This window comes from Oratosquilla oratoria, chromosome 10 (assembly GCF_046742065.1).
Source record: "Oratosquilla oratoria isolate Oo_2021 chromosome 10, ASM4674206v1, whole genome shotgun sequence".
NCBI classification, from domain to species: domain Eukaryota; kingdom Metazoa; phylum Arthropoda; class Malacostraca; order Stomatopoda; family Squillidae; genus Oratosquilla; species Oratosquilla oratoria.
The window spans coordinates 9972820-9987819 of record NC_134786.1 but is presented as its reverse complement, the minus strand read 5'-3'; the positions used below and the strand labels follow the sequence as shown (position 1 = coordinate 9987819).

General features: G+C 46.3%; 1 protein-coding gene across 13 annotated transcripts in view; it reads left to right on the top strand.

The window, feature by feature from the left end:
* Positions 1-15000, top strand: part of Trpm (transient receptor potential cation channel, subfamily M) — a 320107-nt gene that overhangs the window by 159338 nt on the left and 145769 nt on the right. For all 13 annotated transcript variants that reach the window (XM_076191463.1, XM_076191469.1, XM_076191459.1 and 10 more), the window contains one exon: positions 11616-11695. In XM_076191463.1, coding sequence (XP_076047578.1) covers positions 11616-11695 — 80 coding nt within the window. The remainder of the gene's footprint in view (positions 1-11615; positions 11696-15000) is intronic.

Genomic DNA, 15000 nt, shown 5'->3' with positions numbered 1-15000 from the left:
CTTTTCTTCTTTTCTTCTTTTTCTTCTCCTTTTTTTTCTTCTTTTTGTTTCTTCTCCTTTTCTTTTTGTTCTTCTTCTTCTTCTTTTTCTTGTTGTTGTTGTTTCTTCTTCTTCTTTTTCTTGTTGTTGTTTCTTCTTTTTCTTCACCTTTTCTTTTTCTTCTTCTTCTTGCTTCTTCTTATCCTCCTTCTTCTTCAACCGGTTAAGATCACGTGGTGCCAGCCATAACAAATGTACACGAATTGTGAAAAGGTTAATCGTCGTTGTCGTTTGTCGCCGTCGTTAGCGTCAGTGACGAATAGTAATTACTTGATTGAATTAACGAGGCTCGGGAACTCCCATGTAGTCCTTGGCCTTTATAAGAACATAAGAATGAAGGAGACTGCAAGAGACCATAAAGCCTACACTAGGCAGTTCCATGTCCATGACCACTTGCCATCCCTAGAGAGAGAGGGGGGGAGGGCAGGGAGGGAGAACATAAAAACATAAGAATGAAGGAGACTGCAAGAGACCCTAAGGCCTACACCAGGCAGTTCCATGTCCATGACCACCTGTCATTCCCATCTATCCTGCAAAAGAGGGTTGGGGTGGGGGTACAGGGGCTTGTTGCTGAACACACGGCTTCAGTTTCAGCTTCGCTCGGAGATTTGGGTTCGTTTCAGAAGGGTAGCCCCTGATTGGGCTTCTCGATGGTCGCTCCCGTGATCAGTGTACTTGAGGGGAAAGGCAGAGAGGGGGGAGGGGACAGAGAGAGAGAGAGAGAGAAAGGGAGAGAAAGAAAACGAGAGAGAGAGAAAGGGAAAGGGGAGAGAGAGAGAGAGAGAGAGAGAGAGAGAGAGAGAGAGAGAGAGAGAGAGAGAGAGAGAGGGGGGGAAGAAAGAAAAGAGAGAGAGAAAGGGAAAGGGGAGAGAGAGAGAGAGAGAGAGAATAACAAAAAAGGAGGAGACAGAGGGGAAAGTGAGGTTTGGGAAGGAAGGAGAGAGGAGACAGAGGGGAAAGAGAGAGGAGAGAAGAAAAGAGAGAGAGAGAGACAGAGAGAGAAATTAGGGCAGTGCCCTCCCACGCCTCCATTCGTGCGTTGGCCAAGACATTGCCTGCTGTCCTTCCTCCTCCTCTTCCTCCTCTTCCTCCTCTTGCTCCTCTTGCTCTTCCTCCTCTTCCTCCTCTTCCTCCTCCTGCTTCTACTCCTGCTTCTCATCCATGTCCTACTCTTCCCCCTTCCCTTCTCTTCCTCCTTCTTGTCCTCCTCCTTTTCCTCCTCCTCTTTTCCTCCTCCTCCTCCTTTTTCTCCTCTTCCTCCTTTTCCTTCTCCTTTGCCTCCTCGTCCTCCTCCTGCTTCTCCTCCTCCTCCTACTCCTCCTCCTCCTCCTACTCCTCCTCCTACTCCTCCTCCTACTCCTCCTCCTCCTCCTCCTACTCCTCCTCCTCCTCTTCCTCCTTTTCCTTCTCCTTTGCCTCCTCGTCCTCCTCCAGCTTCTCCTCCTCTTCCTCCTATTCCGCCTCCTTCTCTTTTTCCTCCTCCTTTTCCTGCTCCTCTTCATCCTCCTCCAACTTCTCCTCCTCTTCCTCCTTTTCCTCCTCCAGCTTCTCCTCCTCCCCCTTCACCTCGTCTTCCTGCCTCTCGTCCTCCTCCTCCTCCTCCTCTTCCTTCTCCTCACCCTCCTTGTCTTTCTACTTCTGATTCTCCTCCTCCTCCTCCATCTCCTCGTCGTCCTCCTCCTCCTCCTCCTCCTCTTATCAAATTCTCTCTCTTTTTCTCCCCTCTTGTTTATTCTCCGTTTAATTATCTCTTCATGTTTTCCCGTCCTCCCCGCGCCTCTCTTTACTCTCTAATTCCTCCTCTCTTCTGCTTTTAACCCATAGCCCCTCTCCCCCTCTCCCCCTCTTCCCTCTCTCCTCTTCACTCTGCCCACTCCCCTCTCTCTTCTCTTCTCTCCCCACTCTCCTCTCCTCTTCTCTCTCTCCTCTCCCCTCTCTCCTCTCTCCTCTCTCCTCTCTCCTCTCCCCTCTCCCCTCTCTTCTCTTCACTCTGCCCACTCCCCTCTCTCTCCTCTCCCCTCTCCTCCTCCCTCTTTCCTCTCCCCTCTCCCCTCTCCCCTCTGCTTCCCCCTCTCATCCTCCAAACTTGATTTTTGCTCCTCTCCTTTCTCCCCTCTTTGCCGTTGCCCGTGTCCCCTTGCATCGGGCCGATCGTGGCATACAGTCTTCACCAAAAGTCTGTCGCCCCCTTTTGTCTGCAAGGGAATAGCAGCCACAATAATATAGTGTCCAGTATCTGCAAGAGACCCTAAGGCCTACACTAGGCAGTTCCATGCCCATGACCACCTGTTATCCCCCATCCATAAAATTGTCTAACCTTTTCTTAAAACAACCGATAGTTTCAGCGCTCACTACTACATGGTTACTTAGTCGATTCCATTCGTTGCCAAGCCATGTCTTTCCTATTTCCTTTTTGGTAGTGGTGGGAGGTGGTGGTAGTGGTAGGAGGTGGTGGTGGTAGTGGTGGGAGGAAGTGGTGGGAGGTGATGGTGGTGGGCGGTGGTGGGAGGTGTTAGTGGTGGGAGGTGCTGGTGGTAGTGGTGGGAGGTGGTGGTGGTAGTGGTGGGAGGTGGTGGTAGTGGTTGGAGGTGGTGGTAGTGGTGGGAGGTGGTGAGAGGTGGTGGTGGTAGTGGTGGGAGGTGGTGAGAGGTGGTGGTGGTAGTGGTGGGAGGTGGTGGTGGTAGTGGTGGGAGGTGGTGGTAGTGATGGGAGGTGGTGGTGGTAGTGGTGGGAGGTGGTACTGGTAGTGGTGGGAGGTGGTGAGAGGTGGTGGTAGTGGTAGGAGGTGGTGGTAGTGGTGGGAGGTGGTGTTAGTGATGGGAGGTGGTGGTGGTAGTGGTGGGAGGTGGTACTGGTAGTGGTGGGAGGTGGTGAGAGGTGGTGGTAGTGGTAGGAGGTGGTGGTAGTGGTGGGAGGTGGTAGTGGTGGGAGGTGGTGGTGGTAATGGTGGGAGATGGTGGTGGTAGTGGTAGGAGGTGGTAGTGGTGGTGGTAGTGGTGGAAGATGGTAGTTGTGGGAGGTGGTGGGAGTGGTGGGAGGTGGTGAGAGGTGGTGGTGGTAGTGGTGGAAGGTGCTGGTAGTGGTGGGAGATGGTGGTGGTAGTGGTGGGAGGTGGTGGTAGTGGTGGGAGATGGTGGTGGTAGTGGTGGGAGATGGTGGTGGTAGTGGTGGGAGATGGTGGTGGTAGTGGTGGGAGATGGTGGTGGTAGTGGTGGGAGGTGGTGGTAGTGGTAGGAGGTGGTGGTGGTAGTGGTAGGAGATGGTGGTGGTAGTGGTGGGAGGTGGTGAGAGGTGGTGGTAGTGGTGGTAGGTGGTGGTAGTTGTGTGGTTAATAGATCCCAGTGATGTGTTGTTTGATATCAATACTACACGTCGACCGTTGGCACCATCTAGCGTCCGCTGCCAACCTCGTGAGCGTTTTGTCGTGTAGGCTGCTGACGTCATATGTCGAAGGATGTCTGCATGGGGGCTTGCTCGGAGGGACCCTGGGGACTGGCTGGCGGTGTGTGAGTGAAGCATGGCGCTCACTGACGTATGCTCCGCTTGTGGCGGGATCGGAGGAGGGATTGACGAAGTTGATGACAGAGTTTGGGAGAGTGTGTGATAGAAGAAAGCTGAAGATAAATGTGGGTAAAAGTAAGGTGATTAGATGTTCAAGGGATGAAAGTGGCAGCAGACTGGTAGTGAGCATTAAGGGAGAGCGACTGGAGGAAGTGGATAGTTTTAGATATTTGGGTGCAAATGTGGCAGGAAAAGGTGGAGTGGAGGTGGAGGTAGAATGTAGATTGAGAGAAGCGAGTAAATGCCTTGGTGGAATAAAAAGTGTAATGAGGAATAGACATTTGGGAATGGATGCTAAGAGGAGACTGTATGAAGGAGTGATTGTACCAACAGCACTGTATGGGGCAGAAACATGGAACACAAGAGAGGAAGAGAGAAGGAGTTTGAATGTGTTTGAGATGAGGTGTCTGAGAAGTATGATGGGGGTTACTAGGCTAGATAGAGTGAGAAATGAGGAAGTGAGGAGGAGAACGGGTGGAAAGGGAATTGGGAGATAGGGTTGATGAAAGAGTATTAGGATGGTTTGGACACATGGAAAGAATGAGTGAAGAAAGACTAGTAAAAGAGGTATGGAAGGCAAATGTGGAGGGAGTTAACATGAGGGGACGTGCTAGGATGAGGTGGATGGATGGGGTGAAGGGGGCTTTGGGGAAGAGGGGAATGTCTGATGAGGAAGGACGGGAGAGGACAGAAGACAGGGGTGAATGGAGAATGGTTGTATATGGATGATGTTGTGATGCATGAGGTGGAATGGGCGGGGGGATGGGGGTGAGGTAGTATGTGTGAGCAAAATTGACGCAGCCCGAAGGGATTTCTCCCCGTCTTCTCCTTTTATGCATGGGGGGACGGAGAGGGGGGGGGTCGCCCATTTTAATTAAGCGGCCTTGTTGTGGATGTCCTGTGTCTTGCGACACTGCTTCTGACCCAGGGCAGTGGACAAGGTGCAGGGATGACCCGTCATCCAGGAGGTGCTAAGATAAGAGGGAGGGTGGAGGGGTGTGGAGTGTATTCAGGGATGGAATGGGTGGGAATGATTTTATGCCTTTTCCTTTTTGGCTACCTCCCTGGTAAGGGGGAAAAGCCTTGGTATATGTATGTATTATTATTATTATTATTATTATTATTATTAATAATAATATTATTATTATGATTATTATTCATTGTCATTATTATTATTTATAATTATCATTATATTATTATTATTATATTATTATTATTATTATTATTATTATTATTATTATTGATGATGATGCATTCTTTATAATGTCCAGCATCTGGCAATTACGGTCCTCCACTGTCTGAAATGTTTATCTTCTGTGGCAACATCCACCAGCTCCTGCTTCAGATAGGGAGTGAATTGAGCCTCTTCTGACCGCTAATTTTTTTTTTTTCCTTGTGCCCTCACAGGGCACAACGACAATACTAATATTGCCAACGTTTTCATTTCCAACTCTGTCAGTATCAACATGAATTCCCTGTCGATTTTTCCAGTGTGTATGGCGCCAAACTGCCACTATCGGCACCAAGTTGCCACAGTCGGCGCCAAACTGCCACAGTCGTCGGCAAATTGCCACAATCGGCGCCAAACTGCCACAGTCGTCGGCAAATTGCCACAATCGGCGCCAAACTGCCACACTCGGCGCCAAACTGTCACAGTCGGCGCCAAACTGCCACAGTCGTCGCCAAACTGCCACAGTCGTCGCCAAACTGCCACAATCGGCACCAAACTGCCACAGTCGTCGCCAAACTGCCACAATCGGCACCAAACTGCCACAGTCGTCGCCAAACTGCCACAATCGGCGCTAAACTGCCACAGTCGTCGCCAAACTGCCACAATCGGCGCCAAACTGCCACACTATAACTCTGAATAGATATTCATTATGTAAGAGCTGCTTGATATAATACTGCGGCTCGGTAACCGTGCGTTTAATTGACTCCCCCTTATCTATGGACGCTGCATGTGCTCGGCCTCTCACATAGTTCAGGAATTGCATTAGCTTACCACCTTCAATCCTCACACGACCCAATATTGAGCAAAGGATCCGGATCCAGATCAATAATAGGAAATAAAATAGAATAAACAAACGACCACTACATGAATAGAAATAATTAAATAAGCAAATTATGACGACTAGGGTTTATCATTAACTGCTGGAATCCCAAGTTTGCAACTTCTTTTCACTCACTGCGGAGGTCGTAAGGTACCCTCTCCACCTCAAAGGAACTGCCAAACATCAAAGAAGGATACTGCTGGAACCACACCGTAAAAAGTGTTGGTAAATACAACAGTAATTTCCAGAAGAGACGTTCGAAAAATGGGCTACCAATATTGCACAACAAATCATAAGCCCGTCAGTTTTGTATGTCTGGCCCATGATATTTGTGACCGGTATATCGCAATCTGTGAACATTCATACACGCACACACACATACGACTTGACGGCGCAGTGGTAGCGTTCGCAACTGCTGGTACAGCGGACAGAGTTCGAATCCCGCCCAGGGCAGGAGAAAAGGTAGTTTCGCTACGCTGCGAGTCGTTACTCCAACTCTTGGGTGGGGAGTTGGGTGTTTGTGTGCGTGTAAGATCAAACTTTACCCATAGATCGGTCATATATGAGCTCTGAACTCTCATCCGGGAGCGTAATAACTGTCGATCACGAGTCCAACACGTGATTCAAAGACCATGGTGAATCACAAACACACACACACACACACACACACACACACACACACACACACACACACACACACACACACACACACACACACACACACACACACACACACACACACACACACACACACACACACACACACACACACACACACACACACACACACACACTGAATTACCGATACCCGATGGAAAAAAGTAATCATATAATCCCCAAATTTATTTTTGGGGTAGGGAAGAGAGAAATGCAAGAAGAATCTTAGAGAAAAGGGAATATACAAATATGGAAATTTAAGAAAATACTGTGAAGAAGCGGACTGAAGGGAACTAAGCAAGATAGAAGAAACAAAGAAGACATGGAAAATCTTCCTGAACTTTTATATCGCACGGGACGCGTGGAAGAGAAACACGAAAAAAAAAAAAGAAAAAAAAACTGTTTAATAAAAGATGCGCGACAGCAAAGCAAAATACAAAGCGAGGTAAAGGAGAGGTGGAGGGAAAAAGAACATAGAGGACAATAGAAGGATACAAGAGACTCAGAAACGACTGTACAAGAATTAGAAAATAGAAAGAAATTATAAAGGGTGGTAGTCGATAAATGTAAAGATAAACTTAGTTTTTTTCTTCAGATTCGTGAATGGTAAGCTGAAACACAGAGAAGGAATATCCAAGTTAAAAGCTGAAGAAGGAATGCATGAAAAAACAAAGAACGCAGGCTGAAAAAAGGAGTAAAAGTTTCTAGTCAGTGTGTGGGAGATGGTGAAGGATGGAGGTAGGAGTGGAGGAGAAATGGGAGTTTCATTGAAGGAGTATGGAGGTGTGGGAAATGTGCTGAATATCATTCCAATAATTCTCATTGAAGTGTTTGATCAAATGCTGAAAAAAGTGTCACTGTATTACTGCCCTCTGCCACAAGGCCGGTTTCTCGACCTCTGCAATGAGGGTATTATTATTGTTATTATTATTATTAATTATTGTTATTATTATTAATTATTATTATTATTATCATCATTATTATTATTATTGTGGATAGGTAAAGGGAACACGGGCTGACACTTGGCCACGTTCCTTCTTTTGACATATATATTGACCAACTTGACTTCAAACTATGTTCCTCTGACGAAGCCACTCAGGCGAAACTAGTCAGGAATAAAAGTATTTTCCTCAGCCCGTGTTCACTTTACCTCCTATCCACATTCGTCAGTGTATACACATTATTATTGTTGTTGTTGTTATTATTGTTATTATAATTATTATTGTTTTTGTTGTTGTTATTATTGATATTATTATTTGCTGCTGTTGCTGACTCCCCTCCCCACCCGAATCCACCTATGTGGGTGGCACTCGTCTGTGTATTCTGTTGAAGGAAAATATCTCGGATTGCTCTGTAAGCAGTCTAACAACACTGGCCATGAAATGTCTTCATCCAGGTGAATACACTCAGGCCACAACCAAGCCAAGATACCCAGAATAGTAAACTGAGATATTTTCGTTCCACATACAAGTGCTATCCACAGTGGTGGATTTGGAGAGAGAGAGAGTGATATCCCAATAGCACTACATTGACATTTCTCCGTAGACCTGTTACGCACTCATTTAAATCTTTCCAAAACTCCTCACTTTCCTTTACACTCTTCTCGCTACCAGGCCCACCATGCACTTACAAAGAACCCGTCTCCCTTCACAGTTTCACCGTCATCATCTATATTAATCATGAAGAAACCCTCCACTTCACTACACGCATGCCAATGCTCACTTACATTTGTTATCAACCCTTTCAACCAAGACTTCTCTTTACTCTCTGATAGGAATGTCAATAGGCCAGTTGTGTCCTATATTCAAAAATATTCTTCGAGCACATCTACCACACATGATGTATTCTAAAGACGTTTTATCATCTTATAAAATAGTTTCTTTAGCATCGCGTTAGTATCAAAAGGATTGTACAAATTTGAATAAACATGTTTATAAACTTAATTTATAATAATTTTATTATAAACACAAAATATAAAAAATTATTATAGTCATTAACAAATTAAATATGATAAAAATAAAAAACGAAATATGTTTTATCAAACTTATACGAATATTTTTTCCATTCAGTAGGGGTAACTTTAGTAATTATTGCTCGCTCCCCTCTTTTGTGTATCATGTATTGGTTGTCGTCGGAGTGGATTCGGTTGGGTGAAGACATTTCATGGTCAGTGTTGTTAGACTGCTTAGAGGGGGTTTACATGCTCTAACGGGTGTTCGACAACCAAATACCCCGTTCACACATCACTTTAAACACGTGTCTGTCGAACCGCGTTCGATGAACCGTTAGACCGTGTAAATCCCCCCTTAGAGAGCAAACCGAGATATTTTCGGTCAACAAACAGAATACACAGACGAGTGCCACCCACCCACATAGGTGGATTCGGATGGAGAGGGGTGGAGTCCGCAGTACCAGGAGCAAAAAAAAATGTCAAAGAATAACGAAGTATAAAGTACCTCAAGAATTTTTTAAAGGGTGTTTTGGTGTTCTATGGCAACTCAAAAGAGGCCTTTGCGGACTTCAAATAGTTTACTTTTTGTGTGTATGCGCGTAATATGTGATGTGATTGTGTATGTGTGATTCACCATGGTCTTTGGGTCACATGTTGGACTCGCGATCGACAGTTATTAACCTCGGATGAGAGCTCAGAGCTCGTATGACCGATCTATGGGTAATACTGTGACCTTACACGCACACACACACCCAGCTCCCCTCCCACGAGAGTTGAAGTATCATCCCGCAGCGCAGCGATACTGAAATTATTTGAGTCCTGGGCGGGAGTCGAACCCAGACCGCCGTAGTTGCAGGCGAGAACTCTAACCACATCGCTACGAGGTGTGCGCGCGTGTTTCACCTATATTTGCTAAGTACACTGATCTGCATATCCCCCTTCCTGTCCCTTTGTATGAGAACTGTGTCCACCAGCCTCCACCTGAAGAGAATTGGCATTTTAATTTGCGAGTTGGCACCTGTATGGATGATCAGCTGGCGGATTAGGTCTCTCTCTCTCTCTCTCTCTCTCTCTCTCTCTCTCTCTCTCTCTCTCTCTCTCTCTCTCTCTCTCTCTCTCTCTCTCTCTCTCTCTCTGTTATTTCAATTGATACGTATATGTTTTTTGACTGGTTTACTACCATTTATAAATTTGTTGATATTATTATTATTGTTATTCGCGATGCTACATTGGTCTGAGGTAACCACCTCATGGTTTTATTGTTACACATGCCTTTTTATTTATTTATTTCATTATTATGTATTTATTTTGCGGTTTCGTGCAATCCCTCTTTGGATCCACAAAAATTCTCCCTTTCTCGTCTTTTCCAATAGATTCTCCCCACCATCCTTTGTATCCTTTACACGTGTTCATTCTTGTTCCTATTTTAGCAGTCCTTGGAAGCCACGCCCTTTTTTTTCTCACGCATATTAAAACTTTGTTTATTATCGTATGTGACTAGATTTTTGGTGTATACAAGTATTATGTCTGTTACTTCCTTCGCTATACGTTTCTAGATTGTTTTTATAATGATAACCTGCGTCCTAAGAGGTCTGTTGATGCACGTGGCTAACTCCTAGATTGTGTGACCCAAATATTCAAGCACTAGCACCGATTTTCTAGTATTAGTACCGTAGGAAGGAACGCAATCAGCCACATAGGACTGGTCGCTACCTTTGTTACACACCCAATTATGTTTTTCAACAAAATAAAGATAAATTATACAAAATACACAATAGTGGTTGGTGGTTTTATTTATTATCTATATTATTATATTTTTTATTCATTTATTTATTTATCGTTATTAAATTTTCTCGCATCCGATCAAGTCATGGACCAAAAGGACTCCTGTCGGCATGCTCCGCCTTTGTAATCCTTTGTAAAAAATTCCCTATCTGTCTGCCATAATTAGGTTTGCCACAAAGACAATGGCCAATTTTAGCCCCCTAGTCATGAGAAATACTACGAGAAAGGAAGAAATTTTGAACCTGTAAACACAGACGAAACGTAAAAACTATATTCAATCTAAATGTCAACAAAATTGATTAAATTCTTTTCCCCCCAATGATCTGATTGGATGTCCCCAGGGCCACGTCCCAAGACTTGACTGGTCTTTTGATTTCAGAAGTCTCTCTGTCATTAATCAAGTATAATTTGACCACATTTGGAATATGCTGTCTTTGTATGGTCGCCCAATCTCATTAAAGACAATGACAGATTAAAAAGTTACAACGGCGAGCCACAAAATGAAAATATCTGAAACAAATCATACAAAAACAGCCTAAAATAATTCACTTATTTTCCTTAAAAAAGCGTAGACTCAGGGGTGACTTGATGCAAAAATTTAAAGGAAATTGACAACATAAAGAATTATGACATTTTCACAGTGAATACGAATAAGACGAGAAATAATGGTCTCAAGTCACCAGAACGTAGATTTGGAAGTGGGTAGAAACAACTTCGCCAGCCGTGTAGTCAATGAATGGAATAAACTTCCTGCAGAGGCAGTACAATGTCGTTCGGTTCTAAGTTTTAAGATTCGTTTAGATAAACACCCAAGCAACATGCTGCAATGCGTACCAATTTTTTGATTCGCTTGTTTATCAATTTCTTCGTTTAATTGTTTGTTCTTAGCACCTGACCTTGTTATGGTCCAAAAGGTCTCATGTCCGTATGCTCTTCCTAATATTAATAGTAACAATTATAATAAAAGTAATAATAACAATGATAATGATTGTCGTTATTAATTAATACGAGTCACATTAATTTTGATTGACAATAATAATGATATAGACAATAGCAATGACAATAGTCATAATAATTACAAGTAATAACAAAGCCACCAACACCACTACCAACAGCACTACCAACATCAACACCACCAACAGCACTACCAACACTACCAACAGCACTACCAACACTACCAACAGCACTGCCAATATAATTAACACTACCAATACCAACACCACCATCAACACCACTAGCACCAATACCACCAACAACACCACTTCCACCACCTCTACCAACACTACCATTAAGATCACCAACAACACCAATATCAACACCACCATCACAACCACCACCTCTACCCACACCACCACCACCACTACCACCACCTCCACCACCACTACCACCATCTCCATTAACACCAACAACAACACCAACATTACCCTCCCGACCAACACCCCATGTCCATTGTGAATGTTCTCTTTTGTGTTCTTCTAAACCATTGTGACTGTTCTCTGTGTTCTCCTGACCTTTGTGCCTGTTCTTTGTGTTCTTCTAACCTTTGTGCCTGTTCTCTTTGTTTCCCGCAGGCGGGGCCGCGGTGGCTGGAGTCGGTGTTCACCAAGAGGGAGTGCATCAAGTTCATCCCAAGCAGTAAGGACAATGCCAGGTACGGGGACCTTGGGGGCAATCGTACGATAATTATCGTGCATTTTACGATTATTTGACCCTCTTTACTATATACGATAGTGTTCCTCTTTATCGTACTTTTTTGTATTTCGCACGATTTGTACGATAATTTTCGATGTTTATTAAATAGTTGTACGATAATATTGTGTTCAGAACCTGGCAACCCTGAGTTAGGCCCCTTTCACACTAGGCAACTAGTGACCGTCACTAGTGGCGGTCACTAGTTGCCCAGTGTGAAAGTCTCGGGCAACTGCAAGCAACCAGTGACTGTCACCGAGTTGTGGAATCCTTTCTCATCATCTCATTAGTCGAAAGAATGGCATCAATGGAGGAGGGGCTTCTGTTGGCTTTGCTGGTCAAGAAAAAGAGACGGTCGCTGACGGCAACTGCCAGTGACGGTCACTTGTTACCGGAGCGGGCAACAGCCATAGCCTATTGTGCAACAGGGCAACCGCAGTGACGTAGTGTGAAAGGCTCAGTTTAAAATAATGGTAGGCAACTAGTGACCGTCACTAGTTGCCTAGTGTGAAATGGGCCAAGAATAAAGGAGACTACAAGAGACCATAAGGCCTACACGAGGCACTTCCATGTCCTTCACCATCTATCATCCCTACCCTTAAAGTTATCTAATCACCTCTTAAAACCAACAATAGTTTCGTCTCTCACTAAATTGTTACTAAGTCTATCACATTGGGGGCGGAGGTGGGTGGGGGCGGTTCTGCTGGAATTGCTTGGCGCCACACAAGGGGAGGTAGGGTGGGGGGGGGCTGTTGGCTCCGGGCGCCAGGCGAGGGATGACACTTCCCATCTGGGGGTTTATGGACCCCCCCCCCACACACACACAATTTCTCTCTTCTCTCCTCTTCTCTTTTTCCCCTCTTCTCTCCTCTCTTCCCTCTTCTTCTCCATTCTCTTCCCTCCTCTTCTCTCCTCTCTTCCCTCTTCTTCTCCATTCTCTTCCCTCCTCTTCTCTCCTCTTCTCTCCTCTCTTCTCTCCTCTCTTCCCTCCTCTTCTCGCCTCTCTTCCCTCCTCTTCTCTCCTCTTCTCTCCTCTTCTCTCCTCTTCTCTCCTCTCTTCCCTCGTCTTCTCTCCTCTCTCCTCTCCTCTTCTTGCCTCTCTTCCCTCCTCTCTCTTTCCTCCTCTTCTCTCCTTTCTTCCCTCCTCTCTTCCCTCCTCTCCTCTCTTCCTTCCTCTCTTTCTTCCCTCCTCTCCTCCCTTCTCTTCTTTCCTCTCTTCCCTCCTCTCTTCTCTTCCCTCCTCTCTTCCCTCCTCTCTTTCTTCCCTCCTCTCCTCCCTTCTCTTCTTTCCTCTCTTCCCTCCTCTCTTCTCTTCCCTCCTCTCCTCCCTCCTCTCCTCCCTCCTCTCCTCCCTCCTCTCTTCCCTCCTCTCCTCCCTCCTCTCTTCCCTCCTCTCCTCCCTCCTCTCCTCCCTCCTCTTCTCTCCTCTCTTCCCTCTCTTCTCCTCTCTTCCCTCTCTTTCCTCCTCTTCTCTCCTTTCTTCCCTCCTCTCCTCTCTTCCCTTCTCTCCTCTCTTCCCTCCTCTCTTCTCTTCCCTCCTCTCTTCTCTTCCCTCCTCTCTTCTCTTCCCCGCTCTCTTCCCTCCTCTTCTGTCCTCTCTTCTCTCCTCCCCTGTCCTCTCTTCCCTCCTCTTCTCTCCTCTTCTCTCATCTCTTCCCTCCCCTTCTCTCCTCTCTTCCCTCCTTTTCTCCACTCTCTTCCCTCCTCCTCTGTCCTCTCTTCCCTCCTCTTCTCTCCTCTTCTCTTATCTCTTCCCTCCCCTTCTCTCCTCTCTTCCCTCCTTTTCTCCACTCTCTTCCCTCCTCTTCTCTCCTCTTCCCTCCTCTTCCCTCCTCTTCTCTCCTTTTCTCTCCTCTTCCCTCCTCTTCTCTCCTCTTCTCTCCTCTTCCCTCCTCTTCTCTCCTCTCTTCTTCTCTCCTCTCTTCCCTCCTCTCTTCCCTCCTCTCTTCCCTCTCCTCTTCTCTCCTCTCTTCCCTCTCCTCTTCTCTCCTCTCTTCCCTCTCCTCTTCTCTCCTCTCTTCCCTCCTCTTCTCTCTTCTCTTCCCTCCTCTCTTCTCTCCTCTATTCCCTCCTCTCTTCCCTCCTCTCTTCTCCCCTCTCTTCCCTCTCCTCTTCTCTCCTCTCTTCCCTCCTCTCTTTTCTCCTCTTTCTCTCCTCCTCTTTCTTCTTCCCTCTCGTCCCTTCTTTACCCACTCCTCTACTCTATTATCTCCTCCCCTTTCCCCTCTCCTCTAATTTCTCTTCTTTCTCCTCACTTCTCTTTTCCCCCCATCTCTCTTCTTTACCCACTGCTCCACTCTGCTCTCTTTCCTCTTCCCTCTTTTCCTTTCTCCTCTTTTCTTTTCTTTTCTCCTCCCTCTCTCCCCTTCCTTTCTCCTCTTTTCTATTTTTCTCCACCCTCTTTCTTTTCCATTTTATCTTATCTCCTCTTTCCTCTCTTCTCTCTTTGTCGCTTTATCTCTTTTTTTCTGCTCTCCTCTCTCTTCTCCGTTTTCTCTTCCTCCTGATCTCCTCTTCCCTCTCTTCTCTCTTTTCCGCCCCACCGGCAAAAGCCGCCCGGGGCTCGAAATCTCGCCCACGCTCCCGTCCCCGCCCACACTCTTATTCCCGCCCACGCTCTCGTACCTTCCTTCCTTCCTCCCTCTGAGCCGCCCACGCCCGGCCTCGCATCAGAAGGAGGAGGAGGAGGAGGAGCCTTGAAATGCCTCCTCTTCTTCCTCCTCCTCCTCCTCCTCCTCCTCCTCCTCCTCTTCCTCCTCCTCCTCCTCTTCCTCTTCCTCCTTCTCCTCCCCCCCCCGGGGGCTTTGCATATTTCTGCCTCACATTAGTTTTTATTTCGACTTCATTTTTCACACCGCCTCGCCTCGCCTCGCCTCGTGACATCAAATGCCCAGCTTGCATGACGATCTCCGCACACTCGTTCATTCTCTCTCTCTATCTCTCTATCTCTACTTGGCCTGCAAGTTCGAACGCGGAGGGTCACAGTGAGGCGTCTCCTGTGGTGTTTATCTATTTATTTATTTATTTATTTATTATTTTTTCCCAACGTATGTTTAGTTCATACTGAACACACATCCCGTTTTCTGTCTGGCGCCGGACGATTCCATTCAGCTGATGGGGGGTGAGAAGATCCGGTGGGTGAGTGGGTAGGGGTGGTTAGAACTCTCGATCGAGCCCCCGGACAGAAAGCCTCCTGCCGGACATGTCACCAACCTCATGTTGTTGCGTCACCTCTCTCTCTCTCTCTCTCTCTCTCTCTCTCTCTCT